At 43.5% G+C, this 20,961-nt stretch overlaps 1 protein-coding gene across 1 annotated transcript; it reads right to left on the reverse strand.

Moving 5' to 3' along the window:
• Positions 1-1,437: 1,437 nt before the first annotated feature.
• Positions 1,438-20,728, reverse strand: xpo1b (exportin 1 (CRM1 homolog, yeast) b). The gene is made up of 25 exons (XM_072391481.1): positions 20,337-20,728; positions 18,709-18,840; positions 18,431-18,532; positions 15,691-15,763; positions 14,119-14,180; positions 12,904-12,948; positions 11,213-11,394; positions 10,927-10,975; positions 10,700-10,819; positions 10,473-10,601; positions 10,225-10,383; positions 9,872-10,069; positions 9,317-9,455; positions 8,547-8,728; positions 8,181-8,337; positions 7,907-8,070; positions 7,670-7,804; positions 7,401-7,584; positions 6,306-6,412; positions 5,789-5,983; positions 4,714-4,882; positions 4,286-4,420; positions 3,818-3,977; positions 3,631-3,727; positions 1,438-2,923 (listed from the first exon to the last, which is right to left on the reverse strand). The coding sequence occupies exons 2-25, from the start codon at positions 18,832-18,834 to the stop codon at positions 2,777-2,779; spliced, it is 3,216 nt and encodes a 1,071-aa protein (XP_072247582.1). The 5' UTR covers positions 18,835-18,840; positions 20,337-20,728; the 3' UTR covers positions 1,438-2,776.
• Positions 20,729-20,961: the final 233 nt, after the last annotated feature.

Here is a 20,961-nt window from a genome sequence, read left to right on the forward strand (position 1 = left end):
TTTTTTTTAACCGATTGTCCTTTTTTGTCCACTGGGCGGCAGCAGATCACCTTGAGAGGGTTGCATGATTCTTAAGCAATCAACTTTGCCCTACTTCGACCAAACCTGTGACCTCTGCTCCAACACGTGGCCAGGTGATAGCAAAGATCACAACAAAGGCTTTAATCCACAGTGTTGGTGTGCAGTTTGTGAAAGTCCGGCAGAGGGCTGGTATGTGCCACTGGGTAGAGGGTCAAACGCCCTCTGCTTGAGAGTAACCTGGCTCTTCCTGTCAGGCTTGCTCACAGGGGTATTAATAACCCTGCCTCCCCACAGCGTACTCACAGGGCAGAAGGGGACATAAGGTGTGAGGGCAGGAAAAGTGGGCAGATTTTTTTTTTTCCTTTCAATGTAGGTGGGGGTTATCCCAGCTGTTCCTCCTCCTCCTCGACAGTGGATGCCGAGAATGGCTGAAGATCTCTGGATGTGGGTCAGGAAGGGAGAGAAGGGGGTCCGGTTACAGCCGGGCTGAATTCTGGTCCTGCAGAGATGGCTGTATATAATAACATCAAAGCAAACACGAGCTGGTAATACACCAGAAGAAAGACGTTTCAAGTCCACCAGAGACTGCAAATCATGCAGAAATAAAAATGTACATGCGACTTTCTGCAGCCACAGGAAGTCGCTGACATCCAGATTGTGACAGGAAGTCGGACTTCTATCCAAAGGAACCAAAGCAGGTCAAGAAGTGCGATGCTGGGTTAAACTTTAAAGTCCACCAACTCTGGCTGGTTGCATCAGGTTGTGGGGATTGCGTCAGAGGAGTGTTACGGCTTTCAGTGGCCGAGCGTCATTGTAACCTTTAATGTAATACCAGTATGTTAACGGGGATTAGTGGCGGGATCAGCTTACACGGCCCCAAGCTTGGCCAAATTTGTCTGAGCGGAAATGGTCGAATGTCGCCGTGCGTGTGTGGCAGGCGTCATCCATCATCGCTTTCATCATCAGGGGCTCACACCGGCGTGTGAGGGAGAGGCTGAAGAGAGGCACAGCCCAAGTCTCAGTTTGTAGTAGATGAGATGCGGCAAGAGTAGAACAGCACTGAACAGAGGAGGGACGGCACGTTAATGAGATGATTTACAATGTGACCAAGAATCCTCACATCAAAAAGAAAAATGTTCACAAACCTGAAGTTGGTTTAACTTCACTTTCACTTAACAGCTGAGAAACATGGATTGTACACTGTCTTATAATGACCCAAATAAATTTGGTTATAATTAGATCACACAAAAAAAAAAAGATTGTTTTTCACTGCTGGACTCAGGATGGCTCCAGCTGACCATTCCTGTTGCACTGCAGCAGATACAAATGAAAGCAGCCTCATTTTGTCAAACTGGAAGTGGCAGGAACAGAAAAAAAAAAAAAAAAGAATTTAATTAAATCTGAGCAAAGGCAGGGTTATAAAATTCTCAACTTTATTCAGTTCAAAAAGTTCACAACAAAGTAACACCTTGAGAAGGGAAATTTGCCATCAGAGATTGGGTGCTTATTTGGATTTATACATTCTTTCTTAATTAAACTCGTTGGCAATTTATTAGCTCTCTGGACAAAAAAAAAAAAAAAAAGCCTTTTGTTTATTTGGACAGAACTTAAACAGGTACAAATGAAAAATGTAAAAATACAAAATTAAATGTAAACCCAAATTTAATTGTCAATTTGCTCTGAAAGGTAGCGTCTTGAAGCACTACTGCATGGTAAATAACCTAAATTAGTACAATTCAAAATCCTGAAAGCCATCTGAGTTAAACAGGAATTGTTATAAAGATGCAACCAACCAAGAAGCCATAAATACCTCCGCCACTTCCGTAAAACATCCCATTAATGAAGGCTCACAAATGAGCAACAATCCTCTTAGAGGAAAACAAAACGCTGATGTCGACTAAGCGACAGCACACACGCGCACACACCCATAATAACAAAAAAGGAAAAAAAAATAGAATAAGAGGAAAGAAAAAAAAATGTTCCCATGGTATTAAAGATGCTATACAGTTGGGATGATATGCACATATTCGGTTTTGCTTTCCCTAAAACAAACAAAAAAAAACTCCTGCTGGCAGCAGTCCAGTTTTTAGGAGAAGCTCAACTCATGAGCAACAGATGCTGAAGCACGAAGCAGCATCTCTCAGCCTTCATTCATTTTCCGCTAGATTCACATTCTCCCACAATGCTGTGGGGCACCAAACAAGCAGTGCTGATACGAGACCACTTCCTGTCTGTCGCAACACCGACCTAGAAGCTTCTACGCCGACTTGACACGTTGGCCCGTTTTTCCACAAAACACCCTGCTCGGACTGGATATAATATATTTATATATAAACAAATATGTGGAAGAAAGGGAAGAACTGGGAAACAGAATGAGGGAGGTGAAGGAAACCGAACAGAATCAAGATGGTTAACTTGTCCTAATTGTTACTACTTTATCATGCGGGTCTGGGATGGAGCAGAGACCAACAGAACATTACTGTAGATTGACAGTTGTGGAAAGTTAATACACAAAAAGTCTCCATACAAAACGCAGATTATGTAAAAAGGGCCACAGGGTGACACAGTAATCATTTACATAGTATTGGCATTATTTTGGTCAACAAACATCCAAAAGGACAGCCCACTTTGCAGAGGCGGAGCTGCCTTCCACCATACACAAGTGCCTCTCTTGGGTTTTGTTGTGTTTGCTGTGATTAGGGTTTGTTTGTTTGTTTGTTATCTGGATACTGTACAAGTTTGGTTGAGCGGGAGCTCAGTCACACATCTCCTCTGGAATCTCATGAGGGTTGAGGATGCCCGGCACCGACATCTGGATCTTGTGTTTCTCCTCCTGGGCCTGACGGAGCGACGCCTCCCTTTCCTCCAGGAACAGGTCTGAGGTGTCCTCACCTGCAAACTCCTACCACAGGGAACAAGCCAGCGCCAGAGTTAGCTCTGAGATTCCGAGGACGAGACCTTCTACCCTGCAAGCCCCCAGCTTCATTTTTAGTTTGTTACATTTATCCCACGAGTCTCATTAAATCCCAGTCAGGCACTATCAATTTTGAGAATGTAATACTAGTCACCCCTGGTACTTTAACTCCTTATTAACATGAGATTTCAAACTTTGCCAGAAAACAAAATGTGCCTTAATGACATTTAAAAGCATGGCGACTCTCTTCATCATCTAAAATGACGAGTATAAGATGTAATTTCAGAGATTCACACCATCACTAAGTGTGTGTGTGTGTGTGTGTGTGTGTGTGTGTGTGTGTGCGTCCCTCGCATACACGGCTTTATTCCCACAATAAATTGTCAGAAGCAGCCAAAAACCATCCATAAACTTCAAAGGGCAACCTGGCCATGTAGGAGAATGCTATTTGTGGAAACGGGAGCTATGCAGTTAGCTCTGATAACCTCTGTGAGCAAAAACAAAGTCCCTGCAGCACACACAAACATGAAAGCTGCAGCTCTGCCGGGCAGGTCTTGATCTGCTTCCTCTCATCAGCAAACAAAACTCAAATAAATATCACATTATATCAAGTCAAAGTGTAACGATGTAACAAGACTGTCTGAACAGTTTGATCCCCCACCTAAGGCCCTGTCGTTCATGTCCAGCAGGCTCACCTTTATCTGTACCAGGAAGTCCCTCAGGTGCTCCTTGAAGGCAGGAATGTCCTGGTTTAAACTGAACAGCCCTGTGACAAACACCTTCACCTGAGCACTAATAAATAGAGGGACATAAATCCATTAAAGATGCCAAACAGGTTAGTCTGATCAGAGCAGAGATGTTGCATGTCGTGTTCACACTTACTCCTGTAGGTGGGGGAAAGCAGTCTTGAGCAGGTTGGCCACATAATCCTGGATGAAGACCTGGTTGCTGGTGGGGGTGGCAGGGTTCAGTGCAGAAGTGATCTTCCCCTCTTCCACCAAGTTGAACATGTAGGCCAGGATGGACGCATGCATCGTCAGGCCTGCAGGACGCACACACACCAACACACTTAAGAAGACTTTTACAGCAGAAAATGGATCGTTAAAGCAGTCTTTTTTTTTTTCTTTAAATAACATTTGAAGGGCATTCATTTCTCTGAGGTAGGAGGGAGTTGGGTGATGTTAATCCAAAAAGAAGCACAGAGAAGTCCATTCTCACAGAAGGCCCACTTTTAATTAAAGCTCAAATTAACTCGTTTGCATTCTTTTTTCCATGCTGTCCACATCTCTAACGAATCAGACTTTGTATTACCTCCATGCACCCGTGGCTCGTGTGTGTGTGTAACCTCACCAGCAGTGTGTGATGTGTCGGTGACCACAGAGAAGATGTGCTGCAGGATATCGCAGAAATACGTCTGGTAGAAGCTCTGAGCTGCTGCTTCCTCCTGGGCCACGTTTTGCAGCATCGTGTACAGAATCTGCAGACCTGCGGGAGCAGAAACACAGAACACGCTTCCACTTCATACACAGTGAGGAGTTCTCAACAAGTGGAGCATTACAGTGTCTGAATGGCCATGATCACTCAGAAGTGGTGGATGTGCACCGTTTCTGCTCTCTGAAGTTCAACCAGAGCTTCAGGCAGAGGGGATGTGTCCCAGAGCTTCTGCACATTTCTGCTTGTCAATCAAAATGTAGTTTTGATCATTTGTATTCAAACTTCAGGCAGTGTTGCTCAATATATAACCGATGCAGTGTGTGAAAGTTGGCCTGCCATCGTACCGGTGTCAGCCACGTTCCTCATGGTGTGTTTGAAGGCCCAGATGATGGAGTCCAACACCAGCTTAAACTGGGCCGGGGGGATGGCGAGGAACGCAGGGAAGCAGTGAGAGTTTACGGCTTGGAGCAGGTAGAAGAAGTGGGTCCTGTGCTCTGGATACTCCTCAAAGTTCTGTTACAAAAAAAACATGAAACGGTGCTTTAAGAGATTTACTTCTTCTACATCATGTAAGAATTTGTCCCCTGTGGTTGCTGTTTGAAAGCTGCATTCATCTTTTGTATCATGCAGGATAATGGGTCATCGCAGCTTTCCACTGACGGAGCCCTGCATGATTCACACACACTTTGGCTGAATCTAGAGGGTCGAAGACTGCTTTGCCAAGCAGACAATGTATGAACTATACAGTGTGGGAACACTTCTCTGCAGGCTCTGACTAGTCAGCCTCAAGAAAACCGCAACAAGCTGGTGATTGTCAGTTTTTCCACCAGAAACCTGTTTTTTTGTAACGCAGGCAGCAGGAACCCTCTGATCTTTCCCTCGAATGACAGACAGACTACAACTATTATCAAAATAAACTACGCAGACAAACTGGCCTTTACTTTGAGATGATGAAACCCCAGGTACACAAACGGATCGTACTGGCAAAATAAAAATGGCCCCTTAACATCCAGCACTTGTTTCCCCACCAAACCACTTTGTATGGCACTAAGTGCTGTGTTATTCTGGAGGAACCCTCCATTTAGGACTCCAACTAAACAAAGAGTCAGCTAATCTTTTTTGTCTTCCTTCAAGCATAAAAGCCAATTATGTTGCAATCCAATACTTTATTTAATATCTAATACTGTGGGCTTTAGAATATTAGAAAGACACAGGAGAAAGAGCTGCCCTTTTGCCAATAAAACCTGCTAATTCAAATGTTTATTTAGGGATTTGGTGCTTGATTACTAATGTGCTTCCTCACCAATATGAACAGTCTATCAGACTTCATGTCGATGGGCTGAATTACCCATCCCACGATTAACTAAAACAGACCTAAATGTTTGCTCGCATCACAATCAGCTGATCTGTGGGCCTCACCTTGTTGATCATGTTCAGGGTGCACTCAAAGACGGCATCAAAGATCTGGGGTATCTCACTGGTGATGTGACCTCCCAGCTTATTGACGATGGTCGCCATGGTGCTGAGGACCTCGGGCTCACGGGCCGCAGGGACATTACGTTGGTAGTCTATGAGGACGGCATCCAAGAGTGGTGGAACGAAGTTCTCTCCAACCTGGAAAATGGTGAGATAGATCAGTGAGGAGCAAAACGCCAGCCCCCCCAAAATCTCTGGAGGAAAATAAATAGTTCAAGCAGTCTTTGATGCTTTGCAAAAAAATTGTAGCAGAGAAGCAGAAAGATCTGCCACAGCAACATAAAATGTTTTATTACTTAAAGTCCATTTCTAATTTCTAATGAGGACCATTTCATTTAAAGCCCATTATTTTGAACAATCAAGTTTGCAGACGATTGTTTATCAGCACAAAATAAGGTCATTGTGCCTCAACACAAGTTGACAGATCTCTGCGCTTCCACATATCTGAGCCTCTTCTCACCATCTGCGGGTCGTTTGATCGGCTGACCCAGCCTGAGATCAGTTTCAGTGTCTCTCGTTTCACAGTTCTCATGCTGCGGATCAGCGGCTGTTTCGTCACCATCTCACCTGCAACACACACCAAAAAAAGGAAAAAAAAAGCTTGTCAAGGAAGTTTCACTCCACAGACCGGCGGTTCTGTGCATGACTGATAAATGACTTAAGCTGCAGCAGGCTTTGCATTTTTGCACTTCGTTTTTATATTGAAGCAAGATTATGTTAAAAAGGAAAATGCAGAGTGATACAAATGCTGAATACCATAAAAATGATTACTTATCATTATGATTACTTATGATTACTAAAAGAAGAAAGATTTAACACATACAAGGACTCAACAAATGCAGACATTACAGAGGACAGGTTTCCCCTCCGTTAATATCTGTTCTGTTAGTTTGGACGTCACAATCAGAAGACAGTGCCAGCCTGGAAGCTGGCCTGCAGGACTGTACAGTTCATCACCAGAACAGTCTTCCATCCCTGCAGGACATTTACATCAGCGGGGAAATCAAAAGGGATCGACACGGTTAAGAAACACCAACAACACCGTCTCTTCACACGGCTGTTGGGAAAGCAGTACAGGAGTGTGAAATCAAGAACAACGCTCATAAACAGCTTCTACCAACAGGCCATCAGACTTCTGAACAGCCAAGAAACAACAGCGTCCCCGTCCCCACCCCTGGTGCTCCATCACACCCACTGGCCCCTTTCCCACAGCCTGATTCACACTCCTGTGTTACCCGTTGGTGTCCAGCGTGCAGGTACACAGGAGGAAGGTCTCTGAGCCGGCAGAGGTGGGGACCTTGTATTATGTCGTATTCGTTTTATTCTAACCTTATCACCATTTTGTGTGAAGGTAATCAAGCTAAGAAGGAATTTCAGTTCATGGTGTAAATCGCTGTGTAATAAAGGTTTTGAACCTTGAACAGCACCTGAAGAACCTCCTAACACCCCCCCACCAATGGTCTCAAATGCCTGTTATGTGGTGCCCATGTAAACAGTGATTCATGCAGACATGTTGTCACCCGGCTGCAGTTCAACAACCCCCCCCCCCCCTTACCGTTTGTCTGAATGGCAGCAGAGATATTCTCGCTGAGGCACTTGTAGACGTTGAGCATGTCCAGGTAAATCCGTCCCAACTGGATGACAAACGGGTGTCCCACAGCCTTGCAGGCTCTGACGTTGGTCTTCAGTATGCTGCCGAGCTGTTTTACAGTCTCTGGGTCCTTCAAGATGTCGACATTCTGAGCAAAGGAGGGAACAGAGGAGCGTTTCAAACGTTGATGCTTCTCTGTGGAATCACTTACTGCTTCGGCACTGCTCTCCCACCTTGGTGGCCTGCTGGATGATGCTGTCCCACACTTGATTGGGCAGCAGCATATATTTTTCTATCAGGTGCTCCTGAACAGCCTGGTCCGTCTGGGCCCCGATCATATAACCCACCGCCTCGTAGAAGGTGTGCACCTGCACACGAAAGCAAAGAAGAGGAGATGTGTATGAGGAGCCGTGCTGCTGTGTGCTCTGCTAACGGGTCACTAATCTGCAAATCAGCGTCTGCTTGCTGACCTGTTGAGGCTGGAGGTCACAGATGATGGTGTTGATATTGTTTAGGATCTCGTCGATAAAGGGCATCACCTCTCCCACCTGCACCTGGATAAAATGACGCCTGCACTTTTGGGCTATCTTAATAAAGGTGTCACACGCCATGTCCTGAACTCCGTCGTGGGTCTCTGATGAAGAAATAAGTGACATGAAGCATTTCACACCATCAAAAATCAGTCAGGTTTATCCAACCGACTGTGCCACCCCCCCCCCCCTTTAAATGGTTTAAAATTCTTACCGTGCATGAATTCAAAGAGTTTGTTGACCACAGTCTTGAGGAACTTCCAGTGGGCTCTGAGAAAGCGCGGGTACTGACCAACAATGTACATGATATTTGAGGCAATGATGGCCTTGTTGTCCTTTCCTCGTTTTTGCTCACACAGACCCAGCAGATCCTGAAAATAAAACACGAGATCACTAAGACTCCGCACATATCAGAGCTCAAGGGCTTAACTTCTGACTGACAGTCAGAACTGAGCGCATTCACACTGGAAGTTTGGAAAAGCAAAAAGAATGTCGGTTCACATACTTTCTATTGATGCCTGCAATTAACTTGGAATGTGAGAATTCTGCGAGGATAACTTCGGCTCTTTGTTTTAAATACCTTAATGACGGTAACCAGGAACCTCTTCTCGTCCTCCTCGTGCATGGCCCCACTGATGGAGCCGATGGCCCAGCACAATGTGTTGAGGTTTTTCCAGGACCATTCCGTGCCATTCACTTGGTTGTGAAGCTTCTCTGTCATTATGCGTTCTGTGTCCGCGTAGTCCAGGTGAGTGAGGTACACTGCAGAACAGCGAGACATTAGATACTATCAACATGTGTACAACATCTGCTCAACGGAGTTAGACCTGCAAAAAGATGCTAAACATGAGACAGTGTTGTGAGTGTTACTGGTCAAGCCATCAAAGTCCAGCTGCAGCAGTTGCTTACTTACAGACACCATTCTACCATCTTTCAGCGTCCTGTCAATAGTCTGAAGCTCTCCCTTCCCTTACAGCCATCCATGATTCAAACACCTTTTCCTAATCCGGTCAAAACACCCTGAACTACTAGCCAATCTTTTTCAGTGTTTTTAGTCCATCCAGAACGCATTTCTTTGGACTGTGGGAGAAAATCAAGAGCATCTGGAGGAAATCCACACAAACAGGCGCCAGCCAGCCAGCAGTGCCAACACCTACCTCTCCTTCCATGTCCAAATACCTAAATATCTAAATAGTGCTAAGAAGAAACAACCTAATCTTTAAAGGATGAGTGTGATCAGTGAGTATAGAAGTATTCAATTGTAACTGTTTATGGTTACGACCAAGAAGTTGAAAACTAATGATAACTGAAGAGGATGTGATCTCAGATGCCCTCTTTAATGAGTCATACCAAGGGTTTCCCTCATGTTTTTGTAGAGGTTGATGGAATCTGTGTCCTTCATGAACTCTCTGACCACCTCCCCCTGGTCATTCTCCACCACCAGGACCTCCTCTGGCTTGGCCATCCGACTCACCATCAGCAGACGCACCTGTCACAAGACATAAAGCCACCCGTCAGCATCCACGCACACGAAAAAACTAAAAGAAACATCGATAGAGCTCAGATGTGAGACAATCTTAGAAACATTTACACACTGTTATTAAATATCAGCACCAGGGGAGAAGAAGAAGAAGAAGAAAACTTTACAGAGCTGCTGATTTTCAGTAATAGTGTATCTGGCGACCGTTTTGGCAGCACTGCAGCAGCCACCTGTCTTTGAATGGTGCCAACTGATTCTAGTGTGACTGCAAGCTAAGACGCCGCAGGTTCCAAGAAATTAAACTGTACCTTCGGCGCTGGCAGATTTTAGAAATTCCACCATAATCACGACACTCTTTTGCCTTCAACATGCCCAAAACGCATTCTTTAGTCATTTTGACAAAGGATTTTCACAGCTGACGGTACCTTGGAGAGAACAGGAAGGTACAGCTGTCTGCGTGGGGGCACGTCAAAGTGTTGGTTGCCGGAGAGCAGAGGGGACGTAGATGTGGAAAATGGACTCTCTCTGTAGAGTTCAGCTGCTAAGTGGTTCCAATACTCGAGACAAATTTTGAAGATCTCAGTCTCTTCTACCTCAGACACCAGGAGCATGTAGTGGAGGGCCTGAAGAAGAATCAAGGGAACAATGACACAGTCAGTAAAGACATTACATCCTTTTTGTACTGCCCTGACATTCTGTTTTATTCCGAATTCCTCCGATGCAACTAGTAAATAAGCTGTTATTCCAAGCAGAAAAATCTCGTGGCTAAACTTCTCACCTCCATTAACGTCTCTCTGAGGTTGAGCCGCTTCTCAATGAGCTGGCCGTGCTCTTTAAGGAACGTGCATAGGAACAGACTGAGGTTCTGAATGAAGTTCTGCTCGTCGTCCTTCCCGTTGGCGTAGGCCAACCGAATGTTGGTGTTCAGGGGCAGCATCTGTGCAGAGATGGCTCGAGTTAAAATGCCAATCAGAGACGAGGGCAAATGTCAAATCCGCTTCATCCCAATCCAACATTTCAACCCACCTGCTTGAGCTGGCACATGGTCAGCGTGAAGAGGGTAACAAACTGCTCCTCATACTGGCTGACACTCACACCAGCGATTTCTGTCAGGCACTTCAGCGTCACATTGCGAAACATGGGCACGTTCAAGAACTGCAGAACGTTCAAAGCAGGTTTTGTGTTATTCACTGAACCATCTGGAGTTTGACAGTGAGAATAAAACAACTCTGTGCGTGTCGGCGTAGCCGCACCTTATAGACCAACGTGCTGATCAGTTTGGTTTCAAAGATGTATCCAAGTGGAATCCAGTTGAGAAAACGCAGGAGGGTCTCCAGAGTGGCGTGAACCAGGGGGGCGTTCTGGGAATTTTCCTAAAGTGCAGCCGAAGACACAAATAGATGAGGAAAGAGCGGGTGTGCTGAAGAAGATCCCAGGAGGTTTTACATTGATGCTGGAAGTAAGATGTGGGTGAACGTACCATGACAAACTGACAAAGCTGGAATATCTGGGAGAATTCATTACACATGCTGAAAGAAAAACATGTCAGAATTGAACATTCGCATCGGACACAGAGATACTCAGATCATGATGATCTGAACTATTACTAATTAAATAAAGAGCATTTTCAGATCTCCTTATCAAGAAAGTTGTAGGATTCATTTGATGTTTGGGAAGTATTTGGATTAAAAATGCTGATACAATGCTTTGATTTTGATAGAAAGTTTCACAATGACATAATGATGAAGGTTTCTGACGATCCTGACCTGTCTTTTAGATGCTTGGCTTTAACCTGGGTCATCTGGCCACTGGAGAAGTCAAAGACCTCCTCGCTGAGCAGCTTCAGAATGACCATGTTGTTCTGACAGAGACTCTCGCTGGTGCGACTCGCCCCTACAATGTCACTGATGAAGGTGGGCCAGTGCTTGGGCCACTCCTGCTTCAGGATCTGCAGATTCAAGCACAAACATGCTGGAGTCAGACAAAGACTGAGGGGATGAAACTGTGGCTGCTAAAAGCAACGGCCTGACGAACTTTCTGGAAACATCCAACGAAAAAAAAAAAAAACAGACTGAAGAAAAGTTTCTGATGGACAAATGTTCAAATCCAATACACATGGACATCTTGTGTCCTTCAAGGCCAACGCAATGTTAGCTCAGCTGACGCAAGTGGTGACTCACTCTCAATGATACCAATGCAAAGTCACTCATTTAGTTAATGATCCTGTCATTCTCCCCCTCATATAAATAAATATACATCAAACACAGACACGGAGGTCTGTCAAAATGTTTTTACACATGCCACAGCTGATAAATCCCCAGTCTCATTTAGCCTTTCTGTTTGTTAGGACATGGGGAAAAGTGCAGTGCACACTAAAACCAAAATACACACCACCGAACACGCGGCGCAACTCTCGCTGTCATTGGCTATTCGTATTGTCTGTCAAAAGATTGAAGAATGTCATCCATCGAAAAGAATATCGACCATGTTTCATATCGCCATCGAGGAAAAGTCATTCCTCGATAGCCATCGTTGTGGTTTTATCGGCTAATTCACTCATCATAAACATATCTGTATGCTTCTTCTTGGCTTCTCTGGTTCTCGTTAAAAAAAATAAATCCTTTACTTTATCTGAGGCATTCAACAAGAGAGAACACGCATTTTAAATAAGGAATCATGCACTTAACTGGCGACGGTTGTGTTGATTTTTAAACTATACGTAGATGGACAAAAAGCGCAAGTGAGGTTTTTGATTATTTTCTTACTTTTCAGACCAAGCTTTCCAGATTCTTTAGAGATTTAAAAGTTCATAGTGCTCAGTTTATAACCTGCAAGCACCCGATCAATAATCCACAACTACCTTTGTCCGTTTGCCTGAATACAGATCCGTCGTGATACTTTGGAAGCGAGAATATGTGTATCCGTCTCAAACATGGACGCGTATAGTACGGTACTCTCACAGTGGCCTCCATGTCATACATATCTTCTTTTTTTATACTCATCAGTATCCTCTACAGGTTCTAAGCAACGAGTAAAATGTTCCACGCTGCTTTGTCACATTATTCTTTTTGTTACGGTCGATATCTTAAATTCTAACTGCTCGTTTCCTTTTTCTTTGTGCCTCTCAAAATGACTTCCATCCAGCACTGTGGGCTTAGAAAAACAGAGCACAATGAATTGCTTCCAACGCCAGAGTGGCTAATTGCTTTGTGTCGATGGGGCTGACATAAAAACTCTCAGGCTGGTTTTAGTCATCCTCACTGACACGTAAGTTCATATTCACAACATAACCAACAGCTCACAAGGACCGTGTGTGACCAAGTTTCACCGAATCCGTGCATGTGTACAAAAGATTTGTCTGACGATGGGAATTTTGGACGCCGCATGTTGAAGTCTGCAAAAACACGCCTCCACTGCAGCCGAGTGACGTGGCACTTTCTTTTCTCCTGAAACTTACCTGAACCAGGATCATGTTCAGCTTCCCAATGTAGACTTTTTCTTTCTAAAAACACACAGAAACAAGAAACAATTACTTTCCGTTACACCGTCTCACCTGCAGAACTCATTTTGAACACGGCAAACTAAAGAGAAAAGGGATGCCACCACTTGTTAAGAGAGTAAATGGATGAGAACATGTTGGGACTGGTCACGCATAAAGTATGCAAATCATGAGTCCAACTCATCCTAAAATGACAGTTCTGGGTGAAGTATGCGATGACATCATGCATCGATGATGGCTATGGTTTTCCAAGCTGTGTAGAATTTTCAGCTTACTATGACAACATATAGAACCGCCTTGCAAACGCAGCTCAAAGTCAATCCATGCATCAAAACAGTCTGCTGAAATGGGTTTGAATGCAAAAAAAGTCGGATTTTACTGTGTCGTGAGTTGCAGACTAAAAAGTGATGCAAATTAAAAGCAGAAACACATCCTGAGAGTTGCTTTTCCAGTTAAACAGTAACAGTCAGGTAGTAAACATCATTTTTGGGTCAGCCTCACTGAATCCAATCCACTAATAACCTCTTATTAAAGGCAAATGTGGTGTTCTCACAACATTTAAGTGGCAACAAAACAGCATCTCATTTCAATTCCAGAGTCATTTTTCACTGAAAGTCAATTTTAAGCTTCATTTAAGTCTTTTCCGCCCTTTCCCTTGTTCAAACTACTTTCATTTTTATTTGTTCTTTTCTTTTTAGATCTTATTCTTTATTTTTAAAATCAGCACTGCCAACATTAGACTTCACCAGGAAAAATAAAGCTTGTAACAAAACTTGGTAACATATGTAGCCAACAGGGCTTCTGCTTTCCTGCTGATCTAAACACTTGTGTAACTTCAGCACTCGTAAGTCAGATGCAATGTTGTCTTAATGCAACATAGAAAATGATTTGATCAGTGTTGAGCTCAACATCTAAAACCTCTGAGAGTTTTAGTGCTCAATATGGCTGAATACGCCAGAAAAGCTCCAGAGGTAACCACTTATGGCCTGACTTACAGAGCTCCATGGCTGCTGTGTTCCATCTATCCATCTATCTTGGAATCAAGCTCAAATCTTAGACAAACATTTTAGTTACATGTAAATGTCATGGGTCCCACACACAAGTCCTCCACCAAAACATTCATACGGTTACCCAAAAACTAATTGGTCTGATTCAGTTTCAAAGTTCACTCACCTCTACGTTTGAAGCATCTGATGAGGTCTTGATAATGAGTCCGACAACATACTTTTTAATACCTGGCAAGTACACAAAGACACCAGAAGAAGAATGTTAACGCGCACCAAAGAAGAAGAAAAAAAAACAAACAAAAAAAAACATCCCTGTCAACATATCCTGACATGACGAGTTGCCTGGAGCACATTACTCTGTAACCCTCAAACAGTCTGCTGGTATCAAACAAGCTACAACTGCCAATGTTATCCCACATTTGTACACTTTGACAGAAGGTGTGGTCTCCCATTCACATACTGTTGCAAAGCCAATTGATAAATACATGGATGTGGGCTGCAACTGCCACTGAACTTCTACTGGGCTATATAAAAAAAAAAAAAAAAAAAACGTTCAGTGGAAGTTACATTTCTCACAGTCGAGACTGTCAATGTGAGCAGAACGTCTTAAACGCTGTGTTCTCAGCTCCCTCACATCTGTCCCTCGACTGGAGCTGTACTGAAAATCATGTGCTGGGGTGCAGTGAGAGGAGCCGAAAAACGAGGCAATACTCTGACACAAGGGGGGAAAAGACATACTTGCCGGTCGCCCTGCACTGGGTTTGCCACTTGAACAAAATTCAGGCATCTACGGTCAGAAGCAGGCAAGTCTTAGGTCAATGGGAAAAATGAATTTTGAGCAAAATTATAGAAGAATGGCGGGAGGCAGAATCAACTGATTTGACATTGATTAGCAATTTTATTCCATTATCGCTGCTTTCTGCTCAAACAAGGAAAAAAAAAATGAATGATTTCTTTTCTTTCAGAGTTCTTCTTTTTGTCAAACCTCTGCTTTGAAACTCTCAGAAACAACCTAATCCTAACTGCTTCAAGCTGGAGGCGGTGACATGCAAACAATTAGGCAGCAATTAAAGTCTGGACATTCGACATATATCTTGTCATTGTCAGAAGAAGAAAAAAAAAACATATTACAACACATGGGAGCATTTGACATCAATTATTAGAAAATGAATGAATAAAAACAAATTGAGAATGCTGAATCTACCTGATCAACCACATAACACGTTCCAGTGTGTTATATACTGAAGCTTATCATTTTGGAGGCAGCTACTGGTGGGTTTAAATGAATAAATAAATAAATAAAATGGTGGGGGTTAAACCAAACAACCCATCAGGGAATGACAGGACAGATAGGCTCAAAGCAGCAATCTGAATGTCTCACTGTTCCATCTTTAAAGGCAGAAACACACTCAAATTTCACAGGGTTTTTGGTATTTTAATGCAATTGAGACAATAACAACTATAAGTAACTTTATTCGCTCTACATCTTCAGAAGGTGCTCCTCACTGAGCGGTTTGGAACACCAAAACAGAGCCATAGAGTTTTGGGTTGTTGCTAAAGGGCTGAATTAAACCACTTTGCAGCAGCCGGTGCTCACCAGTCAAGCAGAAAACAAACCAGCATGCTTCGTGAGGGAATACTCTTCAACATGGCAACCGCACGTCACAACTTCTAAAAACGCCCCAACATTGACTGAACCAGCAACTTCTGTGATTTGTCCCACAAAAGAAAGTTTTACCTTCACACTGAGTCCGGGGCAGAATCTTCCATCTTGTTTTGATAACCGTTTCCAGTATCTGAAGCGCATAGTACTGCAACAGGCAAGGAGGGAGTGGGGTTAGGACGGAGCCATCACAACGTTCAATAATAAGCAGTGTGCAACTTTAATACAAACCAAAAACAGTATGAGGTGGACCAGCCTGTCGTAACATTCATTTCTAAATTTGACTGGATTAAACCACGTCTCTCATGCAGATTTTTTTTTTTTTTTTTTTGCACAATATTCACTGGTTTTGTTTTCTGTCTACCAGCAGAATTAAGCTGGAACACTGCAGAAGTCCTGCTGTTTCTCACAGCATCACACCAGACAGCAGAAAAATATATCAACCCACTAACCAGGAATGCTCCAAATGAGAGCCTGATGGTCTACAAAGACACGGTTTGTGTTAAAACATTTATTTTACCAAGGCTGCACAAACCATGTAGAGTTGGGCATCGAGAACTTTTTTATTTATCTTATTATCATAACCCCTGAAAAGGTTGGAAATTATCCTTAATGGGATCTGATTTTGCTTTCTGACCCCTGACAGCAAAGTCTGAACCAGCTGCGTTTCTGTTGACCACAGAGGTTCAGCCTGTGCTGTGCGTGTATGAGGATCCTGAAAAGATGTAGCCAAGGTCAAAAAGACAGCGCTATAGGGAAATGTGACCATAGCTCAAATACCAGCTTATGGGTTGTGATAAAGCGCTTACAGTAGCATCGCAGTGTTCAGAACAACATAAGTAATGCATGAAAAACAGGTAGCCTCCTTCGTTCGGATTTCTATCACCAATGTTGTTACTTTGGGTCAGCACCCAAGAATCCAAACCTCATCTTAAAGTGTCAGAATTAACATCCAAATGTTGTCGATACCCAACCCCGGATGAGTTAGTTCTCTAAAAGCTATCACATATATTATGGTTCATTTACATGGTGAACGTAAACCAGATTCCTTCAACTGGTGTGTCATAAGGAACAGCAAGACCGACCACAGGTTGAGTTTTGGATTATTCATGATTGCTCAATTGTAAAGCATGAAGCAAGAAAAGTCAACACTTTACTTCCAAGTTAATCTTTGATCTAGTGTAACTTCAACTGACTGTTTCAACTGTAGGGATCATCGCTTTAAGAGAACAATGCTTTGGGGAAATGAATAAAAGAGGACCTGTAGTGTAGGATGTTAATAAAGCAGGATTAACAATGTGCTGCAAAACAGGAATGCTGTAAGATTAAAGGTGAAATCTCCTTACGGGCTCACTGACGACACCGTTTACAGGTGTCATCTGGAGCGCTGGTGCTCTTTGTTTCACCTTTAACTCCCCGAGCCCCAAAAAGAGGTCCGAGGACAAACAGCCGAATACTTTGCAACGTTTTAGCTGAGAGAGGGACATTCTTCAGAGTGGGGCTGACCGAGAAAACAAAATAAATTAGAGTAGCAGAAAGGGCCGGGGGGGGGGGGGGGGGTGCACTGTAAAAGAGAAGGGAGTCAGGAATAGTGCCATGATCCCTACAGGTGAAATTAAGTCATTACAAATGTCTCTCTACAATGGATCCTACTGACTGCAGCCTGCACCCTCTATCTGTCCAGTAAAACAGATGCAATAGAAACGGATGAACAGAATTCAGTCAAAGGTAATTTAAAAAGGGTAGACCTTGTGGAGGCCTGCCGTCAAAGCCTAGCTGTGTCAAGACGCACAGGATGACACACCACTTTTCTTCCTATTACAAGCCATAAACATAATGGAACATTGTGATTAATGTCAAATAGTCACAACTTGAATTTATTACATTTTCAAAAATCAGAACGATTATAACTGCTAACAAAAAGCCAAAAGTTCATGGTGCTTCGCAATGATGCGCCTTTAAAACTAATGAATCGAGGCAAATGCAGTTTGATGCATTTCCCTTTGTTTAATCTTTCCCTTCAATGCCCGATTTCATTTGCAATTTGTCAAATTTAAACCTAGAAACAGTACCGTCGACACATAATCTCAGACATTAGCAAATGTGATGTAAGTGTTCAGAACAATCTTACAGGAAAATAATAAAAAAAAAAGTTTAATTTGCTAAAACTACTAGGAGGAGGTTGTGAATTTGCCGGAACTCACACACTGATCTCCTTGTCGCGGATATTTGGATTAGGGATCATCATTTCAGGTATAAGCCATTTTGTGGTGGATGCAGCTGTGAGTTGTTTAATGCATCTCACCAGTCTGAAGGGCAGTGAGGTAACTGCCCACTGACTTGTGCAGAAGTTTGCTTGAACCTCTGCTGCTTTAAAAAAAAAAAAAAAAAAAAAACAACTTTTTATTGCTATTTGTTGAATGATGACAGCCAAGATCAATATGGCTGGTATCCCCGGAATAATTAGGAAAGACGGTAAATAGCAGCAGCTCGTTCCCTGCTGGAACCAGCAGGCCAGACTTTCTCATACCTTATTTGGTCTTTAGACTATAGTGCGAGAACAAGATAACAGTCTTTTGTTTGAATAGGGGGGCTTGGATCCAAAAGGACTTATTTTAATCAGAAGAACAAAAAAAAAAAAGGTGTATAGTGCAACATTTAGGGCATTAGACAAACTGACTGATGAATATTTTATTAAATCTGCTGAAGTCGAGCAGCACACGATATGTACCCGTCGGTACATAAAAACGCTTCGACGTGAACTGAAAGTGTAAAGGGTTTTTTTTTTTGGGGGGGGGGGTCTGCGCAAGCTTACTTTGGTGTTCATGTTCTGGGAGAACTCAAGGATGGTGTCCACTCTTGTCCAGGCATCCGGGTGCTCCTTTAAGTGCGTCAACACCTCTTGTGCCATTCTTTGCTGTAATACAAACATGGAGGGTCACTTAAGACTTAAGACCAAGAGCCCGCGAAAAAGACCTGAAAACAAGTCTGAGAAAGTAAAGTAGAACATGAAGGAGAAGAAGAAGGGGGGGGGGGGGGGGTGTTCTAGATCAGGTCTGTGTTAGAGAGTGGCACAGAAAGCCAAAAACATACCTGTGGTCCTACCCCATGATATAGGCAGTTCACCACATTATCCAGCAGGTTGATATCCAATTTCTGGTTGAAGTCCAGCAGCTGCTGCGCTGCATGGTCTGCTAACATTGTCATAATTGCTGGCATAGAGTTCTGCAACAAGGACAGTAGAGGGAGGGGGAGGGGGGTTGTGAGTGCATAGAACACATTCAATGGCAAAGTCATGTGAATGGTGTGTTTAGAGACAAGTCCAAACAGCTGACCATGTCACAAACATCCCCTGAACCCACCTGTGAACTGTCATTTTAAAAGTGAAGCTCACAGTGCCACATGCTTGTCACAGTTCAAAAAGTAAACAAAGGGAAGGAAATTAATGCATAAGGCAACTCTGGTCCTCTCCAGGACTCAGGTTTTGTTAGAGGAAACTGAAACATCTCACTCAGTCATTGCACTGCAATAAAAACCTTTCAGTTCAATGGAAGAGCATTTAACAGCTGCATTATCTTCAAAAAATAGGGTGATATTGATCAGTATACGGTTGAGTAAACCATTCAAAAACCAAAACCAGTGACATTACCCTGTTTGTTTAAACTATAGTTGCATCAAATATTGAGGCGAGCAGGTAGTCGGTGAACCGCCTGTCCATGAACCCCGCTCAGTTGTACTAGTTATCCTTCTTTTCTCTAATTGACCACATATTAAGGTTTTATCGAGCCACGTGCCGGATATACTAAGCGACGTCATATTGTTTACTTCTGCAAGTAAGAGTTCTCCTGCAGACTCCGACCTAACGCAAATTACACACGCGGACGGTTAATTAAATGAAGTGATGCGCATTAATCTTCGGATTACATTAACTGTTACTAGAACTATGCTTACCTACAATTATGTAAACAGCGTGCACGCGGCACGAGTGCTCCTCACTCGTGGTGCTAAAATTAGCTCGCAATTACAGTGTATTTCCAGCTAGTCGTTAGCGTGTAGCATGAACAGGTCACATGTGGTCCTTCGCAGCTCACTACAACCACTCCCACCAACGATGCCAGGGACTGAGGACGCCCACAGATTAGCCTTACTCACTGTATCATCACCACTATCCCGGGAAGTTGATGTTTTGTGGAGCGGCTGCACTCCAGAGAGACTGGAGACATCTAGATTTCGCTCCATTTTCAGACGCTTCACAGTGTGCTCGGGTAAAGTTAACGCTCGCGACTGCTGAGTGCCTAGCCGAGCAACATCAACTTGACATCCGCTCAGATCTCGCACACGAGTGATGCTGCTGTGGTGGGAGAGGCGAGGATTAAACCATACAGCGTTTCGTTACTAATTCATCTGCATTGTCGCGCTTTAAGTCACGATGTGCAGCCTCTGTTAGTTATGCATTTAGTTTAGACTGAGTTACAGCACTTTCTCTGACGTTAGCTTATCCTTGTACAGCGGTAAATGCTAGCTAGCGGGCGGTTGAAAGCTACTTGGTTATCCCACTGATGCCATTGCACTCTGAATTAGCGGTTTTCCAAAAGCACTGTTAAAGCCTATTCAATTTTCAAATAACACATATTTATATGTACATTTTATTCAGTTCACAGGTAAAGCCAAGAAATGTTAATCACAGCATGGCAGGTTTGTAATTCACCCCAGTTACCTACCTAAAGTCCAAGGCTCTGACTCAAAAAGAGTGGCGTTTGCCCAAGGAGCTACAAGATATAGTGAATACTTCAGTATCACTGATGATTAGAAAAGATTTCCTATTACTGCAGCGTTGACTATCTCAGCTCCAACAGTGAGGGATGTCTGGCTGGTAAGAATCAATAATGTGGATTCCAAAACTACTATTACGGCAAACCCAGTAATCTATCACTCCGATACATTTTACGAAACAAAGTAAACCTTGATTCACTAATTAATTCGTTACTCTTATGATTTTCCAGCGGGGCGGTATAGAGGTTCTGTGCCTGCGCCTTCTCTCCTCTCTCAAGCAACTAACTCACAACCGGTTGAAACCGGTTCAGACTGGGAGATTCCATCTCGGTTTAGTTTTCAGCCGATGGCGCCGCGTAAAGTTTGGACTAGGGCTACGCCCACCTCGCGCATTGATTGGCTACGCCTTCGGCGGAGACTTCCTACTTGGCCTGCCATTGAGTGATTGGCCTGTCAATTTATTTAAATTCGCTCAAGCGCCCACGCGACTACTCCGCCCGGAGAGAAAAAGAGGGCAGACTCCCATGCAGAATGGACTTCTACATCCCTTCGTGTAACATGATAGCGATTAAC

The sequence above is a fragment of the Leuresthes tenuis genome, unplaced genomic scaffold (genome assembly GCF_036924035.1).
Source record: "Leuresthes tenuis unplaced genomic scaffold, fLeuTen1.0.hap1 SCAF_8, whole genome shotgun sequence".
Lineage (NCBI taxonomy): Eukaryota > Metazoa > Chordata > Actinopteri > Atheriniformes > Atherinopsidae > Leuresthes > Leuresthes tenuis.